The 24,484-nt window shown below is 38.6% G+C and overlaps 1 protein-coding gene across 1 annotated transcript; it reads left to right on the top strand.

Moving 5' to 3' along the window:
* Positions 1–230: 230 nt before the first annotated feature.
* Positions 231–18,970, top strand: LOC308316166 (uncharacterized protein; the record flags this gene model as incomplete). Its single annotated transcript, XM_080764602.1, has 7 exons — positions 231–432; positions 7,818–7,886; positions 12,963–13,034; positions 14,722–14,793; positions 16,200–16,253; positions 17,614–17,688; positions 18,909–18,970. 7 exons carry the CDS (start codon positions 231–233, stop codon positions 18,968–18,970), a joined length of 606 nt encoding a protein of 201 aa, XP_080620728.1.
* Positions 18,971–24,484: the final 5,514 nt, after the last annotated feature.

Consider the following 24,484-nt stretch of genomic DNA (forward strand, 5'->3'; position numbering starts at 1 on the left):
CTGCTGTCAAGCTGTCATATGCAGGCGTGGGATGGAAAAGCGCGCTTGCATGGAATGCAGAGCATGTTCTAAATGTCTGCCAGGTCAAATTCTGCCAACTCACTCGGGGCTGGCACTAGTCCCAATGCAGGTCTGCGAAAAAAAAGAAAAGGTTACCGGTAGCCAGGTAGTGTATAAGAAGCTGCTTGCATCCACAGCGTCCACATTACAGCATCCACATCACCTCCCAGATGGAGACTGCTGCTGCCGTGTTCCTGATCGTCCTCTTCTGCCTGCAGTGTTCAGCCGACACCGACCTGCAGTTCCAGTTGAACATCAACCACCACGAAGGATCGCTGGACCTCACCCTCAACCACCATGAAGACCAAGCTACGCTGGAGGTCAGCCTCGACCGTCACAGCGATGATGACCAGCCTAGAGACCACCTCACAGGTAAGAATGATGATGGAGAGGCCGTTGTACTTCTAGACCACCAGGTTCTATAGGGCTGCTTTTTGATTATCCGTCATATTTTTTCCCATTTTGACCGTTTCCAAATATTTATAGTAGGTTTAATTCAGTTTATTTAATTTATTGTTGACCCTTATGCCTTGCTAAAAACTAAAAAGAAATCACACCTGTGTGAAGTGAGTGTCACTCTTATCATTAGGCCAGTCAATCTAAGCTAAAAAGAATATTTTTATAAATAAATAAATGTTTTTTTTTTATGATCCTTAGTGTCATTCAAATAACATTTTAAAATTGATTATTATTACACTCACTCAGCAATAACGTGAAACAGAACACTTACACAACAATGAGTACATTTGGTTTTTAACACGCAGTGTCTCTCTCTCTCTCTCTCTCTCTCTCTCTCTCAATTCAATTCAATTCAATTCAATTCAATTCAACAGGCTTTATTGGCATGACGTTTTACAAGTGTTGCCAAAGCACAATCACAGATATGACAAACAACATGATATCAATGACATGAAAAAATAAATAAAAATAATATAAAATAAAGCAGGTGGTGCATAAAATAAAACATGGCATACTGTATGTGTGTCCTGCTGGTTGTCCCTTTTCTTGTGACAGGAACTGACATATTTTGCAGCCAAAACTGAACATTCTTTCTGTTCCCCCAGAAGGACTGGTAATCTTTCCCTTTCTGTCATACTTCGGAATTCTGGGAAATTTGTTTCAAATTTTGGGAAGAACTCCTCTCTAATATTTGTGTCGTTTTTACATTGTGTTTTACATTCCGTCATCACAGTGACAGCACAGCCTCTCCTCTCTGGGCAGCCAGGTCTGTCTGTCTCTTTCTTTTTCTTTCTGCCTCTCTCTCTCTCTCTCTCTCTCTCTCTCTCTCTCCCCCCCCCACCCAGCATGCATGTGCGTGTTCACTCTATCTGTGACCAGCTCCTCACAGACATAACTGTTTAACACTCTATCTGTGACCAGCTCCTCACAGACATACAGTAACTGTTTAACACTCTATCTGTGACCAGCTCCTCACAGACATAACTGTTTTGTCTGTTTAACACTCTATCTGTGACCAGCTCCTCACAGACATAACTGTTTAACACTCTATCTGTGACCAGCTCCTCACAGACATACAGTAACTGTTTAACACTCTATCTGTGACCAGCTCCTCACAGACATAACTGTTTAACACTCTATCTGTGACCAGCTCCTCACAGACATAACTGTTTAACACTCTATCTGTTACCAGCTCCTCACAGACATAACTGTTTAACACTCTATCTGTGACCAGCTCCTCACAGACATACAGTAACTGTTTAACACTCTATCTGTGACCAGCTCCTCACAGACATAACTGTTTTGTCTGTTTAACACTCTATCTGTGACCAGCTCCTCACAGACATAACTGTTTAACACTCTATCTGTGACCAGCTCCTCACAGACATAACTGTTTAACACTCTATCTGTGACCAGCTCCTCACAGACATAACTGTTTAACACTCTATCTGTGACCAGCTCCTCACAGACATAACTGTTTAACACTCTATCTGTGACCAGCTCCTCACAGACATAACTGTTTAACACTCTATCTGTGACCAGCTCTGACCAGTTTTCTGCCCCTCCCCCCTCATCAAACACAAATGTTTGGTCAAACCATGTGAGTCCCATTGGAAACCATGTGACCAAACCATGTGAGTCCCATTGGAAAAGCATCGTGGTGGCCCAAAACAACCACCAAACATTTGCTTGATTGGTTTCCTCCGCTGTGTGTGTGTGGGTGTGTGTGTGTGTGTGTGTGTGTGTGTGTGTGTGTGTGTGTGTGGAGAGAGAGAGAGAATGCAGAGTGCATACGCAATATGGAAACCCCTTTGCATAAAAAGCGATATATATATACATTTAATGAAGGGAATCATAGCTTCAAATTGAATTGAATTGACATATTGGTTGTTCAGTTTGACCCACCAGTTTTGGAGATATGGCTTATAAAGTATGCCTAATGTCTTGCAGAGAAACAGCGAGTTGAGAAAACAGGCTTGAAAGGTTCACTTCTGTGGTCTCTAACATTACACCTAGCTACATGTTTATAAGCATTAATTTCATATTTACATGTCTTCTGTGGACTCTAACATTACACATAGCTACATGTTTATAAGCATTTATTTCATATTTACATGTCTTCTGTGGACTATAACATTACACCTAGCTACATGTTTATAAGCATTTATTTCATATTTACATGTCTTCTGTGGACTCTAACATTACACATAGCTACATGTTTATAAGCATTTATTTCATATTTACATGTCTTCTGTGGACTCTAACATTACACATAGCTACATGTTTATAAGCATTTATTTCATATTTACATGTCTTCTGTGGTCTCTAACATTACACCTATAGCTACATGTTTATAATCATTTATTTCATATTTACATGTCTTCTGTGGACTCTAACATTACACCTAGCTACATGTTTATAAGCATTTATTTCATATTTACATGTCTTCTGTGGTCTCTAACATTACACCTATAGCTACATGTTTATAAGCATTTATTTCATATTTACATGTCTTCTGTGGTCTCTAACATTACACCTATAGCTACATGTTTATAAGCATTTATTTCATATTTACATGTCTTCTGTGGTCTCTAACATTACACCTATAGCTACATGTTTATAAGCATTTATTTCATATTTACATGTCTTCTGTGGTCTCTAGCATTACACCTATAGCTACATGTTTATAAGCATTTATTTCATATTTACATGTCTTCTGTGGTCTCTAACATTACACCTAGCTACATGTTTATAAGCATTTATTTCATATTTACATGTCTTCTGTGGTCTCTAGCATTACACCTATAGCTATCTATCTTCATATAATTGGTCCTCACTAATGTATTTTTCTACTCAGTCTGTGTCTCATAGGAGGGCTGTGGGTAGTTCAGAAACCCATCCATGGTTAGGCAGATTGTTTTTAAACAACATTTAAAAATATATATTTAGATTTTTAGTATCGTGAGAACGATGGGTTCCATTTTCACATTGGTAACTCTTCAGGAATAGAAAGCCTGCAGTTTATATTAGCTTGGATTCCCTTTAAAGTGAAAAATGTCATTTCCATTTTAAAGGGATAGTTCAGATTTGTTTAATATAGTGGTTGCAACTGTATTAACTGATTGCCCGAGTCCTGTGGTGGAAGTTTTGCTCTGGTTTTGGTGAAATATAAAGTAGTTCCGGTCATTTTGTGGGGGGCACTGGGGCCATGCAGTACAAGTAAATTAATCCACAAAACTAACATAATTTGTATTGTCGACTTATTTCTAAAATATTAGTGCAACTTTCGTTCATTTTTACCCCTCTATCACATGACGGAACTATGCTTTTTGTGTCCATATCACTACGCCAAAGAAATAGTTCCATGTGATAGAGGGGTCAAAGTTGAACAAAAGTTGCGCTAATATTTTAGAAATAGGTCAACATTCGTTTTGTGGATTCATTTACTTTTACTGCGTGGCCCCCAGTGCCCCCCACAAAATAACCGGAACTACTTGATATTCACCAAAACCAGAGCAGAACTCCCGCCACGGGACTCAACCAATCAGAACCAGAGCAGAACTCCCGCCACGGGACTCAACCAATCAGAACCAGAGCAGAACTCCCACCACTGGACTCGGGCAATAAATCAATACAGTTGCAACCACATATTAATGGAAAGTATTTCATACAGCTTAACTTTAAAAAAATCTGAACTACCCCTTTAAATGTCCCTTCAAAGTGAAAAATGTAATTTCCATTTTCTGTGCAAGCCTATTCAATTTGTAAATCTATTTATTCTATTCGTAAAATGTCAATCACAAAATTGCCTCATTTTAGCCCCTCCCTCATAAATGCAAAGAGGGGGTGGCAGTGGCTCAGCGGTAGAGTGGCCGGTAGGTCTCATACTGGGGGTGGCAGTGGTTCAGCGGTAGAGTGGCCGGTAGGTCTCATACTGGGGGTGGCAGTGGCTCAGCGGTAGAGTGGCCGGTAGGTCTCATACTGGGGGGTGGCAGTGGTTCAGCGGTAGAGTGGCCGGTAGGTCTCATACTGGGGGTGGCAGTGGCTCAGCGGTAAAGTGGCCGGTAGGTCTCATACTGGGGGGTGGCAGTGGTTCAGCGGTAGAGTGGCCGGTAGGTCTCATACTGGGGGTGGCAGTGGCTCAGCGGTAAAGTGGCCGGTAGGTCTCATACTGGGGGGTGGCAGTGGTTCAGCGGTAGAGTGGCCGGTAGGTCTCATACTGGGGGTGGCAGTGGTTCAGCGGTAGAGTGGCCGGTATAGGTCTCATACTGGGGGTGGCAGTGGTTCAGCGGTAGAGTGGCCGGTAGGTCTCATACTGGGGGTGGCAGTGGTTCAGCGGTAGAGTGGCCGGTAGGTCTCATACTGGGGGCGGCAGTGGCTCAGTGGTAGAGTGGCCGATAGAACAGCCGCAGGGAGGTTCCCGGTTCGATCCCTGTGGATTCCCTCAGAGTTAGGGCTGTATTTTGAGTGTCTTAAGTACCAGGTCTTATTACTTAACTTAAGACCTGGAGGCGTGGTCAATGCCATTTGGCTATTCTGAGTGGCCAATATATTGCGCTCCTTATATTGGGACCCCAGAGAACCTGGGCTAGAACAAACGTTCCCTCCACACTGCATGTTACACTTTGCTAGTGCAATTCATTCACAGTGTTAATTGTAAACCTTCATTTATACGAAATGATTAAATAATTAAACAGACTCTTAAAAACACATTAAGATCACACTCTCCTGGCGGTGCCACACCTCCGTTGATTTACTCAACATTGGGGCTAATATTTGTCGGCCCCAGAGCCTATAGAAGGCTCTGCTCAGGCCTCTGGCCCCGTGAGGTGCACTGGCTTTTGACCAATGACAGCTCCTCTGCTGTGGATGAATTTAAAATGAATGAATGAAGTTTATTATTTACTTTCTAATCCGTTTTCTCCATGTCAGTTGACGAAAACATGAAGTTAAGAGATTGGGGCATATCATACCATGGATTAAAATAACGAAAGGAAAGAGACAAATATACGTTTTGTGGGTTTGAAATTCTTGCTTTTTGGGGGCAGAGACAGACCGACACGGCTGCCTTGGACCCATAAAGATATAAGACACAAAGTTAGACATAAGGTTGGTGAGGGGTGCGCTAAGACGACCGGATTAAGGTTGGTGAGGGGTGCGTTAAGGGTTGGGAGAGGGTTACGGTGAGATTTAGGTGTGCTGTCCCGTGGGAGGTTAGGTTAGGGTGAGGGTTTGAGATGATTAACATCGGTAGACAACTTGACTGCGTGTGCGTGCGTTTGTCTTGATTTGTGAGTTCTCTTGGCACAGTGCCATGGGTGTGTACGCATAACAAAACCATGACGCTTCTATGCAACGATTGGTATGAATAACAACATTGAAGCTGTGTCGGCTTTGGGGATTAATGTGGTTGGCACGCACTGTAGGAGGAGAAGCAGACTGTAATTATGAAACCTTTTAATTAATTGTCTGGTTTGGGTGTTATTTTGTTCATAAAGTGCATGCTATTCTTGTGTGAACCTCAACACAGGATTTGATATACTGTATCCAGACTAATATTATTAGTATTGCCTTCACCACCAATAACCATGATAGTACAGCACTATCTGCACCCTCACTATGCCAGCTTGTGCATGTGATCGACATTTGCATTTTTTTTTCTTTTTTCCCACGGACATGCAAAACAAGTGATCAATGATATTACCAGAACACAAATGTATAGCCTACAGTACTAATAGACTCTTGACGTGTCATATATTGTCCACTCTATTCCACTGCGCTACACATTTTAAAATAAGTCACTTATAAAAACTTATTTTTGGGGAAAAGCCGATCTACAAGCTCACAACACATTACGGCATGTTGTGACCTTGCAGATCAGCGATTGTCCTTTCTTCTTAGCCTATATTGACATGCCCAAAATCAGGATGTCAGGGTTAAAGTAGTTAGTTACCCAATTAACTTACCCAGAAAGACTGGGAAGTTATCCACTGTATACTGGCAGGTGGCCGTCCTGAGACAGGCATTATGTGGCATAATGCATGGTCCAAGTATATTCCATGTTTGGGATTTAAATAAATGTGTCTTATACAGTAAGTACAGTTGCAGTCCGAGAAAGGGACACTTAGCTGCAACGCTGAATGGGTGTGCAGTAGGCTATACTTCATATTAGGTTATTAAAGGTTAGGTTATTAGTGTTACTTGGGGACATGAGGAGACAGGATGTTCTACAAGCTAAACTAGTTTTGGGTTTGTTTTGTAAACGTAGCTTAAATAGTTGTGGTGTCAATTACGGTGTCGGCACTGTACTGTTGATGAGAAACTATGCACTGACTGGGAGCATACCTGAGATTCAAAACAGATAATTAAGTACATGAGTGATTCATGAAGGCCGCATGCGAGGATTTAAAGGAATGCAGTGTCACAATAGTAGTTTGATTGGAGTGCTCAACCTTGAACCTTGATACGAACAACGTTCACTGGAGTTCACTGTGTTATTGTGGAGCATTTGCTATAACAAAGTAGATAGACTAGACCCCAGTGGTGTCATTGCTGTAACTCATTGCTGCAGGGTGAACTATGGGTAGCATTATAGTATAATTGATGCCCCCCCCCCCTGTCTGTTTTGGAATGAGAGTCAAATGTACGTCAAATGTAATGGTACTGAATATTTCACAAGAATACTTTACTGAATATTTCACAAGAATATAACACGAGTCAAATGTAATGTAGTTTATTTAGAGAGAGAGAGAGAGAGAGAGAGAGAGAGAGAGAGAGAGAGAGAGAGAGAGAGAGAGAGAGAGTTTTAGGCGTGGAGTGAGAGAGATAGAATGTAAAACACGTTGTTTCAAAGTCTTTAATGTTTTTACCAGATGTTAGTGTGCTTGTGCTTGTGTGTGTGTGTGTGTGTGTGTGTGTGTGTGTGTGTGTGTGTGGGGTTTATTGTTATGTCACTATGGAGCAGACAGCAGCATGCTGCCGCGCTGCTGAAGCAAGTCCAGTCTGGGTGAAATTCACATCGGAACATTTATATAACGTCGCGTGAGCCCCGCCCGGCCCACGGCCCGTTGGTCAGAGACGGCCCCGGCCCGCGCCGTCGGCCCACGGCCCGTCGGCCCGGGTCGACGGCCAGTTTTGACCCGTCGGGTCCCGAAGAGAATATTGCAGGTCTCTACCGGGGTAGACCTGCAATATGGTGGATATTTATGACATGTATAGATATGGTGATATTTATGACATGAGTGAGTTTGTGTTCTACGTTTGTTTGACATGATGTGATTTTGTTGTATATTTTCCAGAAAAGGACAACAAACGTAATTCCAGTAAGAATGAGGTGGGAGCACCAGGAGGAGGTTCTGTGAATGAAGGTGAGAACATCAATGTTTTAATTATTATTTGATGGAAACTTTGACAGGAAAAGACTCGCTCACCGTATAGAAAAAGAAGTAAAACTCCTTAGACTGAGACTTGGAAAAATATATTTTATTTTATTTCATCATGCTGTGCTCATGGTGCTCTGTGCTCATGGTGCAATTAAAAAGCAAACGTTTGGGTCCTCAGTAGTGCTATGGTTTTTCACAGACAAAGAACTTACTCTTAAACAACTCCAAAACAATACAGCTCAGGTGCTGAGAATTACTAATTGGTGACATCACCAATAGTGTATTGTTTGTTAGTAACTGCACTAGTAAATGTGTTAGTTTTCTTGGAGTTTTTACAGGCCACACAATGTAGACAAGGGTAGAGCCGGTGACTCCATCCAACCGCCCCGTGTGTTGCTGGGGGGGGGTATGTAGCAGTCTGCTTTCACCATATAGTCTCTGATGCTTTGAGATCTATAATGAGAGAAAAGAGGAGGGTCAGTAAACACTTTAGCACCTTCAGGATCAGCTGACAAAACATGCCAGTGTTTCTCTATGATGCTACGTATTAACGTATATCATTGCTCAAAGGATTATAAGTAGTGATGCAGGCACATGAATGTTTCTTTTTGGTCTTTGCAAAGACCAAAAACTAACTAACAAACAATACACTATCAGACAATTTGTAAATTGTAGTTCCTCTAATGTAGTCTACATGATCACATGTAAATGTAAACTTCAGTACGTAGGCAAAACATCCAGGGCAGTCCGCAGTCCGCACACGCATCATAGAACACATGAGTGCCATCAGACGCAAGGACATCAAATCTCCTGTCCCCAGACACTTCATGGAAACCGGTCACTCCATAGCAGATCTGTCTTATACAGTTATTGATCAAATTAAGAAATCTAGAAGAGGGGGTGATGATTTAGACACTAAACTCCTCCAAACTGAATCTAGATGGATTTTTTATTTAAAGTCTGTCAATCCAGGTGGCTTGAATGAAGATCTCTCCCTCCAGTGCTACCTATAAAGTAAAAAGTTATATTCAAAAAGTGATTGTATAAGTCTGTCAACATGTGATGTACAGTATGCAATATTCTTGTTTCCTATATAACTGTGATTTTGTATAATTATCCTTTCTGTAATGTCCACGCCCACAATCAGTAGTAATTCTCAGCACCTGAGCTGTATTGTTTTGGAGTTGTTTAAGAGTAAGCTCTTTGTCTGTGAAAAACCATAGCACTGACGAAGGTCTGAGGACCCAAACGTTTGCTTTTTAATCGCACCATGAGCACAGAGCACCATGAGCACAGCATGATGCAATAAAAGAAAATATATTTTTCTAAGTCTCAGTCTAAGGAGTTTTACTTATTTTTCTATACGGTGAGCGAGTCTTTTTCTGTCAAAGTTTCCCTTATGTTTTTGAGACCACCGCTACCGTAGTCAAGTTTGAAAAAAAAAAGGACGAAGAAAGGCGCAACAGTTTTCTCAGTGCTTCAATTATTATTTGATAACATTTGCTATGCATCCCATGTTTAAAACGTATTTATGAACACACTTATAAGACATTATAATCTTCTCATAAACATGTATAATTATATTTATAGGCACTGATAAATAATCATTATAAGCTTAATCATAACACATTATAAACTTTATTATAATTACTTATAATATCAAGTATTTTAATACTATACTATGGGCTAAGTGTCCATGGCCTAATTCAGCCCAAGGAGTGTTTTTGTGCAAAAATAATGCTTGAAATCAGAATCATGAAAACCACGTAATTTGACATGTCACATGCTACTTAAAGCATAATAAAATGTAGAACATTTTGCCTTATAATGGTTGTATGGTACCCCAACCTTCAGCAGCTGTCAAAAATTCCAAAGGGGGGTTGAATAGAAAACAATGTGGGATATTTTAGTAGACACCTTTACAAACACATTGGTGACTATAGATATGTTAGTAGACACCTTTACACACACATTGGTGACTATAGATATGTTAGTAGACACCTTTACAAACACATTGGTGACTATAGATATGTTAGTAGACACCTTTACACACACATTGGTGACTATAGATATGTTAGTAGACACCTTTACAAACACATTGGTGACTATAGATATGTTAGTAGACACCTTTACAAACACATTGGTGACTATAGATATGTTAGTAGACACCTTTACACACACATTGGTGACTATAGATATGTTAGTAGACACCTTTACAAACACATTGGTGACTATAGATATGTTAGTAGCCACCTTTACACACACATTGGTGACTATAGATATGTTAGTAGACACCTTTACAAACACATTGGTGACTATAGATATGTTAGTAGACACCTTTACAAACACATTGGTGACTATAGATATGTTAGTAGCCACCTTTACAAACACATTGGTGACTATAGATATGTTAGTAGCCACCTTTACAAACACATTGGTGACTATAGATATGTTAGTAGACACCTTTACAAACACATTGGTGACTATAGATATGTTAGTAGACACCTTTACACACACATTGGTGACTATAGATATGTTAGTAGCCACCTTTACAAACACATTGGTGACTATAGATATGTTAGTAGACACCTTTACAAACACATTGGTGACTATAGATATGTTAGTAGACACCTTTACAAACACATTGGTGACTATAGATATGTTAGTAGACACCTTTACAAACACATTGGTGACTATAGATATGTTAGTAGACCCCTTTACAAACACATTGGTGACTATAGATATGTTAGTAGACACCTTTACAAACACATTGGTGACTATAGATATGTTAGTAGCCACCTTTACAAACACATTGGTGACTATAGATATGTTAGTAGACCCCTTTACAAACACATTGGTGACTATAGATATGTTAGTAGACACCTTTACAAACACATTGGTGACTATAGATATGTTAGTAGACACCTTTACACACACATTGGTGACTATAGATATGTTAGTAGACACCTTTACAAACACATTGGTGACTATAGATATGTTAGTAGACACCTTTACACACACATTGGTGACTATAGATATGTTAGTAGACACCTTTACAAACACATTGGTGACTATAGATATGTTAGTAGACACCTTTACACACACATTGGTGACTATAGATATGTTAGTAGACACCTTTACAAACACATTGGTGACTATAGATATGTTAGTAGACACCTTTACACACACATTGGTGACTATAGATATGTTAGTAGACACCTTTACAAACACATTGGTGACTATAGATATGTTAGTAGCCACCTTTACAAACACATTGGTGACTATAGATATGTTAGTAGACACCTTTACACACACATTGGTGACTATAGATATGTTAGTAGACACCTTTACAAACACATTGGTGACTATAGATATGTTAGTAGACACCTTTACAAACACATTGGTGACTATAGATATGTTAGTAGACACCTTTACAAACACATTGGTGACTATAGATATGTTAGTAGACACCTTTACAAACACATTGGTGACTATAGATATGTTAGTAGACACCTTTACAAACACATTGGTGACTATAGATATGTTAGTAGACACCTTTACAAACACATTGGTGACTATAGATATGTTAGTAGACACCTTTACACACACATTGGTGACTATAGATATGTTAGTAGACACCTTTACAAACACATTGGTGACTATAGATATGTTAGTAGACACCTTTACAAACACATTGGTGACTATAGATATGTTAGTAGACACCTTTACACACACATTGGTGACTATAGATATGTTAGTAGACACCTTTACACACACATTGGTGACTATAGATATGTTAGTAGACACCTTTACAAACACATTGGTGACTATAGATATGTTAGTAGACACCTTTACACACACATTGGTGACTATAGATATGTTAGTAGCCACCTTTACAAACACATTGGTGACTATAGATTATGTTAGTAGACACCTTTACAAACACATTGGTGACTATAGATATGTTAGTAGCCACCTTTACAAACACATTGGTGACTATAGATATGTTAGTAGACACCTTTACAAACACATTGGTGACTATAGATATGTTAGTAGACACCTTTACACACACATTGGTGACTATAGATATGTTAGTAGACACCTTTACAAACACATTGGTGACTATAGATATGTTAGTAGACACCTTTACAAACACATTGGTGACTATAGATATGTTAGTAGACACCTTTACACACACATTGGTGACTATAGATATGTTAGTAGACACCTTTACAAACACATTGGTGAAGAAAATTCTTGGTAAGAAATGTATTCCCAGATTATATTAAAGGATAATTCTATGCTAGATAGCTTTCTTACCTTTATTTGTAGTTGTTACGTCCCCACCAAAGAGGTCCAGGTCCATGGGGCTATGGGGTGTTGTGCTAATTTTCTTATTTCCATCGCTCAAAATCATTATATTTTTGTATATATCCTCTCTTCATAATGTAAATAATATCCCAAGCGGCACACTTTACTACTTATTTAGATGGAAATGAGCTAATTAGCACAACACCCCATAGCCCCTTTCCATTCACATTCAATTCAATTCAATTCATTGAGGCCTTATGGTAGGGGAAATAGCCAATAAGGAGGTTTTGCACAAAAAAACACCTGGACCTCTTTGGTGGGGACGTAACAACTACGAAGAAAGGTAAGAAAGGTAAGAAAGCCTTCTAGCATGGAATTCTCCTTTAATATCCCCTGACTATTATAACTTATTAGAAAACACTCTTATAGACTCTATATATATGCTCTATAATATATAGAGCATACATGCATGAAGTGAGTGGCAAAGTGAGTTTAACATTGTTTGACGCAGATATAGGACCTTTCTGTGTGGATGTAAGGGCTGTCAATCAGATAGGACCTTTATGTATGGATGTAAGGGCTGTCAATCAGATAGGAACTTTATGTATGGATGTAAGGGCTGTCAATCAGATAGGACCTTTATGTGTGGATGTATGGGCTGTCAATCAGACAGCTTACAGATAGATGTGTTTTTAAATGAAACTATTTAGTATGTATGATTGACTGAATGTTATGCTCTTGTGTTTTCAGCCCTCCTTGCTAAACTGACAGCCATGGAAACCAGGCTGGCTGCAAGTGAAGAAGCAAACCAACATAATGAAGGTTTATAACTTCACATTGTTTTATTTCATGGGAGACACTACACAGCTGCATGTCAAAACATTACAATATCCATTCAGGGGAGATGGAGAGAGACACTACACAGCTGCATCTCAAAACATTACAATATTCATTCAGGGGAGATGGAGAGGGACACTACACAGCTGCATCTCAAAACATTACAATATTCATTCAGGGGAGATGGAGAGGGACACTACACAGCTGCATGTCAAAACATTACAATATCCATTCAGGGGAGATGGAAAGAGACACTACACAGCTGCATCTCAAAACATTACAATATCCATTCAGGGGAGATGGAGAGAGACACTACACAGCTGCATCTCAAAACATTACAATATTCATTCAGGGGAGATGGAGAGGGACACTACACAGCTGCATCTCAAAACATTACAATATCCATTCAGGGGAGATGGAAAGAGACACTACACAGCTGCATGTCAAAACATTACAATATCCATTCAGGGGAGATGGAAAGAGACACTACACAGCTGCATCTCAAAACATTACAATATCCATTCAGGGGAGATGGAGAGAGACACTACACAGCTGCATCTCAAAACATTACAATATTAATTTTGTTAAATGTATTATTTTCTTCCATAATATAAATAAAACAGTGAAACTTTCATATATTATAGATGCATTGTGCATAAAGTGAAATATTGAAACCTTTGTTTTGATTTAATCTTGATGATTCTGGCATACAGGTCATGACAATCAAAACATCCTATCTCAAAATATTAGAATATGTTATGAGAAAAAAACGTTTAAAATACAGAAATGTCGACCATCTGAAAAGTACATTTATTTATGCACTCAATACGTGGTCTGAGCTACTTTTAAACACATTATTTCATCAATGGGGCGTGGCATGGAGGTGATCAGCCTGTGGTACTGTTGAGGTGTTATGGAAGCCCATGTTTGCTTTCATAACCGCTTTAAACTCATTAGTATTGTTGAATATAGTGTCTCACTCCTTCCTCTTGACAATACAATATAAATTATCTGTGGTTCAGGTCAGGCCAGTTGGCTGGTCAGTTAAGCACAGTATTACCATGGTCAGTACACCAGTTCATAGTAGTTTTGGCTCTGTGGGCAGGTGCCAAATCGACCAACACCATGCATCACTGTCAGTTTACCAACACCATGCACATAACATGTTGTATCACTGTCAGTTTACCACATAACCACCTGGACCTCTTTGGTGGGGACGTGATGAAAGGTAAGAAGGGTAAGAAAGCCTTCTAGCATGGAATTCTCCTTTAATATCCCCTGATTATTATAACTTATTAGAAAACACTCTTATAGACTCTATATATATATGCTCTATAATATAGAGCATACATGTATGAAGTGAGTGGCAAAGTGAGTTTAACATTGTTTGATGCAATCAGATAGGACCTTTATGTGTGGATGTATGGGCTGTCAATCAGATATAGGACCTTTCTGTTTGGATGTAAGGGCTGTCAATCAGATATAGGACCTTTATGTGTTGATGTAAACTAAAGGCTATCAAGGCCAGAAAGTAGTATTTTGCCACTCAGTAGGAATTGCAGCATAACTTCCGGGTTTGATGAAGATGTCACACGCTTACAGATAGATGTGTTTTTAAATGAAACTATTTAGTATGTATGATTGACTGAATGTTATGCTCTTGTGTTTTCAGCCCTCCTTGCTAAACTGACAGCCATGGAAACCAGGCTGGCTGCAAGTGAAGAAGCAAACCAACAGCATGAAGGTTTATAACTTCACATTGTTTTAATTCAGGGGAGATGGAAAGAGACACTACACAGCTGCATCTCAAAACATTACAATATCCATTCAGGAGATGGAGAGAGACACTACACAGCTGCATCTCAAAAACATTACAATATTAATTTTGTTAAATGTATTAAATGTATTATTTTCTTCCATAATATGATCTGAGCTACTTTTAAACACATTATTTCATAAATGGGGCGTGGCATGGAGGTGATCAGCCTGTGGTACTGTTGAGGTGTTATGGAAGCCCATGTTTGCTTTCATAACAGCTTTAAACTAATTTGTATTGTTGAATATAGTGTCTCACTCCTTCCTCTTGACAATACAATATACATTATCTGTGGTTCAGGTCAGGCCAGTTGGCTGGTCAGTTAAGCACAGTATTACCATGGTCAGTACACCAGTTCATAGTAGTTTTGGCTCTGTGGGCAGGTGCCAAATCGACCAACACCATGCACATTTCTGTATGTGATTAATAAAACGAAATTAACTGCTAGAAGGTCCTAAATTAACTTAATTAAGCAGTCACCGTCTCTGTGACATGATGTTCTTTCTAATTTTAGAGATCGACTACTATGCAATCAAATAAATCTGTATACAAGATAATTTCAGAGAGGGAGGGAAATACTAAATTAATTGTTAACTACATTAAAAATAATTGCGGGGACGAGTTGGTAAAGGGGCAAGCAGTCTGGTATTGGCTCATAGCATGTCTATGGTGGATTTATATGAAACAAAAGTCAATGGAGGGTATTGCAACTCTGGACAATCTAGAGTTGCAAATTGCGGCTAGGGGTTTTCATGATTCTGACGATGGAGGGGGACACTATACAGCTGCATCTCAAAACATTAGAATATTCATTTTATTAAATGTATTAAGTATCTTCTATAATATAATTCAAAAAGTGAAACTTTCACATATTCTAATCTATAGATTAATTGTGCATAAAGTGAAATATTTAAAACTTTGTTTTGTTTTAATCTTGATCATTCTGGCATACAGCTCGTGAAAATCAAAAAATACTACAACTCAAAATATTATTTTGAGGTGTCCAGATTTGCTTTGATAGCAGTTTTAAACTAATTAGTATTGTTGAATATAGTGTCTCACGCCTTCCTCTTGACAATACAACCTAGATTATCTGTGGGGTTCAGGTCAGGCTGGTCAGTTAAGCACAGTAATACCATGGTCAGTACATCAATTACTAGTATAGTGTATATTACATCTGATTAAATTAGTGATGGTGTGACAAAAGTTGGGTTTAGTGTTCTTCTAGGGTTAATAAACACTCAACTTATTGCTGCGTTTTTAAATGAAACTATTTAGTATTTATGATTGACTGAATGTTAATGTCCTGTTTGTTCTGTTTGTTCTGTTTTCAGCTAAACGGACAGCCATGGAAGCCCGGCTGGCTGCAAGTGAAGAAGTGAATGAAGGTTTATAACTTCACATTGTTTTACTGAATGTTGACCAGACACAATAGGCCATATTCAGACCGCAGCCATCTTGCCAGCAACGTGATACTAGGTGACACTTCCCATGGACAGCTCTTTCATCCAAGCAGAAAAGTCCTCTCTAATTATATTAAACAACGTCAAAATCACCAACATTACAGCTGTAGGGACAGCTTGAATTATCCTCTTTCAATCTGTAAAGTTTTAGTTTAATACAAATCCACCGTACACATGTTATGAGCTATACTTCCTGTCAATAAATTCCTTGCAGATGATTATTTTCTAGTATCAGAGTAAAAAAAAAAAAAACACTTTACAGATTGAAAGAGGATAATTCAAGCTTTCCCTACAGCTGCAATGTTGGTGATTTTGACGTTGTTTAATATAATTAGAGAGGACTTTTCTGTTTGGATGAAAGAGCTGTCTATGGGAAGTATCACCTAGGTATCACGTTGCTGGCAAGATGGCTGCGGTCTGAATATGGCCAATAGCCACTATAGTTCCACACTCACTCCAGAGGGCCACTATAGTTCCACACTCACTCCAGAGGGCCACTATAGTTCCACACTCACTCCAGAGGGCCACTATAGTTCCACTCACTCCAGAGGGCCACTATAGTTCCACACTCACTCCAGAGGGCCACTATAGTTCCACACTCACTCCAGAGGGCCACTATAGTTCCACACTCATATGGTGTAAGACTTGTAGTGCCGCACATGCTCAGATGCCCTCTAGGCCGCACACAGAAGCCTGTGAACATAGACATTCCATGCATAGATGTGCCACGCAATGGTAGCCCTCAGGCCTACCATAATATTTGGACTGCTGGACAGCTGACAGGCTCTCTTTACTCTTAAAAATAATAGTATATATATTTATACTGAGCATGTACTACATCATACCTCTTACACCATGTGTCCTTTGGGAAACCGGGCCAATATCAGTCACCAGAAGCAGTAAAATAAATAGTTTAACTATGAAAATAAAAGAACATAAAAATTAAGACCTTTCTTCACAGTCGGATTGTATCAAAATACATGATCTTCAGGATAAATTCAGGGTCAACATAAATCTCTCCCTCAACCATATTTGATTAATAGAGTTCAGAAACATTATTTAACTATAAGCACTACTGGTGTTTTAATCAAACTGCACTAATTAATGATTGATTTGTTTATCAAACCACTGTACTCTGTGAAATTTGATTCATATAATTCAAGAGCTAAGGTTTTAAAAATCATATTTTAATGTCGAATCAGATTAACTATAATCACTAGTGGTGTTTTAATCAAACTGCATACATTAAATTAATGATTTAATGTTAATATTGTGATCATTTCAGCCAAGCTGTCCAGCGTAGAAATGAGGATGAATCACAGCGAGAGTCGAGTGGAGCAACTGGCCGATAACAATGAAGGTAAATAACTTCACATGTTTCATCAATGGGGCGTGGCATGGAGGTGATCAGCCTGTGGTACTGTTGAGGTGTTATGGAAGCCCATGTTTGCTTTCATAACAGCTTTAAACTAATTTGTATTGTTTAATATAGTGTCTCACTCCTTCCTCTTGACAATACAATATAAATTATCTGTGGTTCAGGTCAGGCCAGTTGGCTGGTCAGTTAAGCACAGTATTACCATGGTCAGTACACCAGTTCATAGTAGTTTTGGCTCTGTGGGCAGGTGCCAAATCGACCAACACAATGCACATTTCTGTATGTGATTAATAAAACGAAATTAACTGCTAGAAGGTCCTAAATTAACTTAATTAAGCAGTCACCGTCTCTGTGACATGATGTTCTTTCTAATTTTAGAGATCGACTACTATGCAATCAAATAAATCTGTATACAAGATAATTTCAGAGAGGGAGGGAAATACTAAATTAATTGTTAACTACATTAAAAAAAATTGCGGGGGCGAGTTGGTAAAGGGGTGAGCAGTCTCGTATTCGCTCATAGCATGTCTATGGTGGATTTATATGAAACAAAAGTCAATGGAGGGTATTGCAACTCTGGACAATCTAGAGTTGCAAATTGCGGCTAGGGGTTTTCATGATTCTGACGATGGAGAGGGACACTATACAGCTGCATCTCAAAACATTAGAATATTCATTTTATTAAATGTATTAATTATATTCCATAATATAATTCAAAAGGTGAAACTTTCACATATTCTATAGATTAATTGTGCATAAAGTGAAATATTTAAAACTTTGTTTTGTTTTAATTTTGATCATTCTGGCATACAGCTCGTGAAAATCAAAAAATACTACAACTCAAAATATTATTTTGAGGTGTTATGAAAGACCAGATTTGCTTTGATAGCAGTTTTAAACTAATTAGTATTGTTGAATATAGTGTCTCACGCCTTCCTCTTGACAATACAACCTAGATTATCTGTGGGGTTCAGGTCAGGCTGGTCAGTTAAGCACAGTAATACCATGGTCAGTATACCAATTACTAGTATAGTGTATATTACATCTGATTAAATTAGTGATGGTGTGACAAAAGTTGGGTTTAGTGTTCTTCTAGGGTTAATAAACACTCAACTTATTGCTGCGTTTTTAAATGAAACTATTTAGTATTTATGATTGACTGAACGTTAATGTCCTGTTTGTTCTGTTTGTTCTGTTTTCAGCTAAACGGACAGCCATGGAAGCCCGGCTGGCTGCAAGTGAAGAAGTGAATGAAGGTTTATAACTTCACATTGTTCTACTGAATGTTGACCAGACACAATAGGACATATTCAGACCGCAGCCATCTTGCCAGCAACGTGATACTAGGTGACACTTCCCATGGACAGCTCTTTCATCCAAACAGAAAAGTCCTCTCTAATTATATTAAACGAGGTCAAAATCACCAACATTACAGCTGTAGGGACAGCTTGAATTATCGTCTTTCAATCTGTAAAGTTTGTGTTTAATACAAATCCACCGTAGACATGTTATGAGCTACTTCCTGTCAATAAATTCCTTGCAGATGATTATTTTCTAGTATCAGAGTAAAAAAACAACACTTTACAGATTGAAAGAGGATAATTCAAGCTTTCCCTACAGCTGCAATGTTGGTGATTTTGACGTTGTTTAATATAATTAGAGAGGACTTTTCTGTTTGGATGAAAGAGCTGTCTATGGGAAGTATCACCTAGGTATCACGTTGCTGGCAAGATGGCTGCGGTCTGAATATGGCCAATAGCCACTATAGTTCCACACTCACTCCAGAGGGCCACTATAGTTCCACACTCACTCCAGAGGGCCACTATAGTTCCACACTCACTCCAGAGGGCCACTATAGTTCCACTCACTCCAGAGGGCCACTATAGTTCCACACTCACTCCAGAGGGCCACTATAGTTCCACACTCACTCCAGAGGGCCACTATAGTTCCACACTCATATGGTGTAAGACTTGTAGTGCCGCACATGCTCAGATGCCCTCTAGGCCGCACACAGAAGCCTGTGAACATAGACATTCCATGCATAGATGTGCCACGCAATGGTAGCCCTCAGGCCTACCATAATATTTGGACTGCTGGACAGCTGACAGGCTCTCTTTACTCTTAAAAATAATAGTATATATATTTATACTGAGCATGTACTACATCATACCTCTTACACCATGTGTCCTTTGGGAAACCGGGCCAATATCAGTCACCAGAAGCAGTAAAATAAATAGTTTAACTATGAAAATAAAAGAACATAAAAATTAAGACCTTTCTTCACAGTCGGATTGTATCAAAATACATGATCTTCAGGATAAATTCAGGGTCAACATAAATCTCTCCCTCAACCATATTTGATTAATAGAGTTCAGAAACATTATTTAACTATAAGCACTACTGGTGTTTTAATCAAACTGCACTAATTAATGATTGATTTGTTTATCAAACCACTGTACTCTGTGAAATTTGATTCATATAATTCAAGAGCTAAGGTTTTAAAAATCATATTTTAATGTCGAATCAGATTAACTATAATCACTAGTGGTGTTTTAATCAAACTGCATACATTAAATGAATGATTTAATGTTAATATTGTGATCATTTCAGCCAAGCTGTCCAGCGTAGAAATGAGGATGAATCACAGCGAGAGTCGAGTGGAGCAACTGGCCGATAACAATGAAGGTAAATAACTTCACATGTTTCATCAATGGGGCGTGGCATGGAGGTGATCAGCCTGTGGTACTGTTGAGGTGTTATGGAAGCCCATGTTTGCTTTCATAACAGCTTTAAACTAATTTGTATTGTTTAATATAGTGTCTCACTCCTTCCTCTTGACAATACAATATAAATTATCTGTGGTTCAGGTCAGGCCAGTTGGCTGGTCAGTTAAGCACAGTATTACCATGGTCAGTACACCAGTTCATAGTAGTTTTGGCTCTGTGGGCAGGTGCCAAATCGACCAACACAATGCACATTTCTGTATGTGATTAATAAAACGAAATTAACTGCTAGAAGGTCCTAAATTAACTTAATTAAGCAGTCACCGTCTCTGTGACATGATGTTCTTTCTAATTTTAGAGATCGACTACTATGCAATCAAATAAATCTGTATACAAGATAATTTCAGAGAGGGAGGGAAATACTAAATTAATTGTTAACTACATTAAAAAAAATTGCGGGGGCGAGTTGGTAAAGGGGTGAGCAGTCTCGTATTCGCTCATAGCATGTCTATGGTGGATTTATATGAAACAAAAGTCAATGGAGGGTATTGCAACTCTGGACAATCTAGAGTTGCAAATTGCGGCTAGGGGTTTTCATGATTCTGACGATGGAGAGGGACACTATACAGCTGCATCTCAAAACATTAGAATATTCATTTTATTAAATGTATTAATTATATTCCATAATATAATTCAAAAGGTGAAACTTTCACATATTCTATAGATTAATTGTGCATAAAGTGAAATATTTAAAACTTTGTTTTGTTTTAATTTTGATCATTCTGGCATACAGCTTGTGAAAATCAAAAAATACTACAACTCAAAATATTATTTTGAGGTGTTATGAAAGACCAGATTTGCTTTGATAGCAGTTTTAAACTAATTAGTATTGTTGAATATAGTGTCTCACGCCTTCCTCTTGACAATACAACCTAGATTATCTGTGGGGTTCAGGTCAGGCTGGTCAGTTAAGCACAGTAATACCATGGTCAGTATACCAATTACTAGTATAGTGTATATTACATCTGATTAAATTAGTGATGGTGTGACAAAAGTTGGGTTTAGTGTTCTTCTAGGGTTAATAAACACTCAACTTATTGCTGCGTTTTTAAATGAAACTATTTAGTATTTATGATTGACTGAACGTTAATGTCCTGTTTGTTCTGTTTGTTCTGTTTTCAGCTAAACGGACAGCCATGGAAGCCCGGCTGGCTGCAAGTGAAGAAGTGAATGAAGGTTTATAACTTCACATTGTTCTACTGAATGTTGACCAGACACAATAGGACATATTCAGACCGCAGCCATCTTGCCAGCAACGTGATACTAGGTGACACTTCCCATGGACAGCTCTTTCATCCAAACAGAAAAGTCCTCTCTAATTATATTAAACGAGGTCAAAATCACCAACATTACAGCTGTAGGGACAGCTTGAATTATCGTCTTTCAATCTGTAAAGTTTGTGTTTAATACAAATCCACCGTAGACATGTTATGAGCTACTTCCTGTCAATAAATTCCTTGCAGATGATTATTTTCTAGTATCAGAGTAAAAAAACAACACTTTACAGATTGAAAGAGGATAATTCAAGCTTTCCCTACAGCTGCAATGTTGGTGATTTTGACGTTGTTTAATATAATTAGAGAGGACTTTTCTGTTTGGATGAAAGAGCTGTCTATGGGAAGTATCACCTAGGTATCACGTTGCTGGCAAGATGGCTGCGGTCTGAATATGGCCAATAGCCACTATAGTTCCACACTCACTCCAGAGGGCCACTATAGTTCCACACTCACTCCAGAGGGCCACTATAGTTCCACACTCACTCCAGAGGGCCACTATAGTTCCACTCACTCCAGAGGGCCACTATAGTTCCACACTCACTCCAGAGGGCCACTATAGTTCCACACTCACTCCAGAGGGCCACTATAGTTCCACACTCATATGGTGTAAGACTTGTAGTGCCGCACATGCTCAGATGCCCTCTAGGCCGCACACAGAAGCCTGTGAACATAGACATTCCATGCATAGATGTGCCACGCAATGGTAGCCCTCAGGCCTACCATAATATTTGGACTGCTGGACAGCTGACAGGCTCTCTTTACTCTTAAAAATAATAGTATATATATTTATACTGAGCATGTACTACATCATACCTCTTACACCATGTGTCCTTTGGGAAACCGGGCCAATATCAGTCACCAGAAGCAGTAAAATAAATAGTTTAACTATGAAAATAAAAGAACATAAAAATTAAGACCTTTCTTCACAGTCGGATTGTATCAAAATACATGATCTTCAGGATAAATTCAGGGTCAACATAAATCTCTCCCTCAACCATATTTGATTAATAGAGTTCAGAAACATTATTTAACTATAAGCACTACTGGTGTTTTAATCAAACTGCACTAATTAATGATTGATTTGTTTATCAAACCACTGTACTCTGTGACATTTGATTCATATAATTCAAGAGCTAAGGTTTTAAAAATCATATTTTAATGTCGAATCAGATTAACTATAATCACTAGTGGTGTTTTAATCAAACTGCATACATTAAATTAATGATTTAATGTTAATATTGTGATCATTTCAGCCAAGCTGTCCAGCGTAGAAATGAGGATGAATCACAGCGAGAGTCGAGTGGAGCAACTGGCCGATAACAATGAAGGTAAATAACTTCACATGTTTCATCAATGGGGCGTGGCATGGAGGTGATCAGCCTGTGGTACTGTTGAGGTGTTATGGAAGCCCATGTTTGCTTTCATAACAGCTTTAAACTAATTTGTATTGTTTAATATAGTGTCTCACTCCTTCCTCTTGACAATACAATATAAATTATCTGTGGTTCAGGTCAGGCCAGTTGGCTGGTCAGTTAAGCACAGTATTACCATGGTCAGTACACCAGTTCATAGTAGTTTTGGCTCTGTGGGCAGGTGCCAAATCGACCAACACAATGCACATTTCTGTATGTGATTAATAAAACGAAATTAACTGCTAGAAGGTCCTAAATTAACTTAATTAAGCAGTCACCGTCTCTGTGACATGATGTTCTTTCTAATTTTAGAGATTGACTACTATGCAATCAAATAAATCTGTATACAAGATAATTTCAGAGAGGGAGGGAAATACTAAATTAATTGTTAACTACATTAAAAAAAATTGCGGGGGCGAGTTGGTAAAGGGGTGAGCAGCAGTCTCGTATTCGCTCATAGCATGTCTATGGTGGATTTATATGAAACAAAAGTCAATGGAGGGTATTGCAACTCTGGACAATCTAGAGTTGCAAATTGCGGCTAGGGGTTTTCATGATTCTGACGATGGAGAGGGACACTATACAGCTGCATCTCAAAACATTAGAATATTCATTTTATTAAATGTATTAATTATCTTCCATAATATAATTCAAAAGGTGAAACTTTCACATATTCTATAGATTAATTGTGCATAAAGTGAAATATTTAAAACTTTGTTTTGTTTTAATTTTGATCATTCTGGCATACAGCTCGTGAAAATCAAAAAATACTACAACTCAAAATATTATTTTGAGGTGTTATGAAAGACCAGATTTGCTTTGATAGCAGTTTTAAACTAATTAGTATTGTTGAATATAGTGTCTCACGCCTTCCTCTTGACAATACAACCTAGATTATCTGTGGGGTTCAGGTCAGGCTGGTCAGTTAAGCACAGTAATACCATGGTCAGTATACCAATTACTAGTATAGTGTATATTACATCTGATTAAATTAGTGATGGTGTGACAAAAGTTGGGTTTAGTGTTCTTCTAGGGTTAATAAACACTCAACTTATTGCTGCGTTTTTAAATGAAACTATTTAGTATTTATGATTGACTGAACGTTAATGTCCTGTTTGTTCTGTTTGTTCTGTTTTCAGCTAAACGGACAGCCATGGAAGCCCGGCTGGCTGCAAGTGAAGAAGTGAATGAAGGTTTATAACTTCACATTGTTCTACTGAATGTTGACCAGACACAATAGGCCATATTCAGACCGCAGCCATCTTGCCAGCAACGTGATACTAGGTGACACTTCCCATGGACAGCT

This window comes from Protomyctophum bolini (assembly GCF_963924005.1).
Source record: "Protomyctophum bolini genome assembly, chromosome: 5".
In the NCBI taxonomy this organism is placed as follows: Eukaryota; Metazoa; Chordata; class Actinopteri; order Myctophiformes; family Myctophidae; genus Protomyctophum; species Protomyctophum bolini.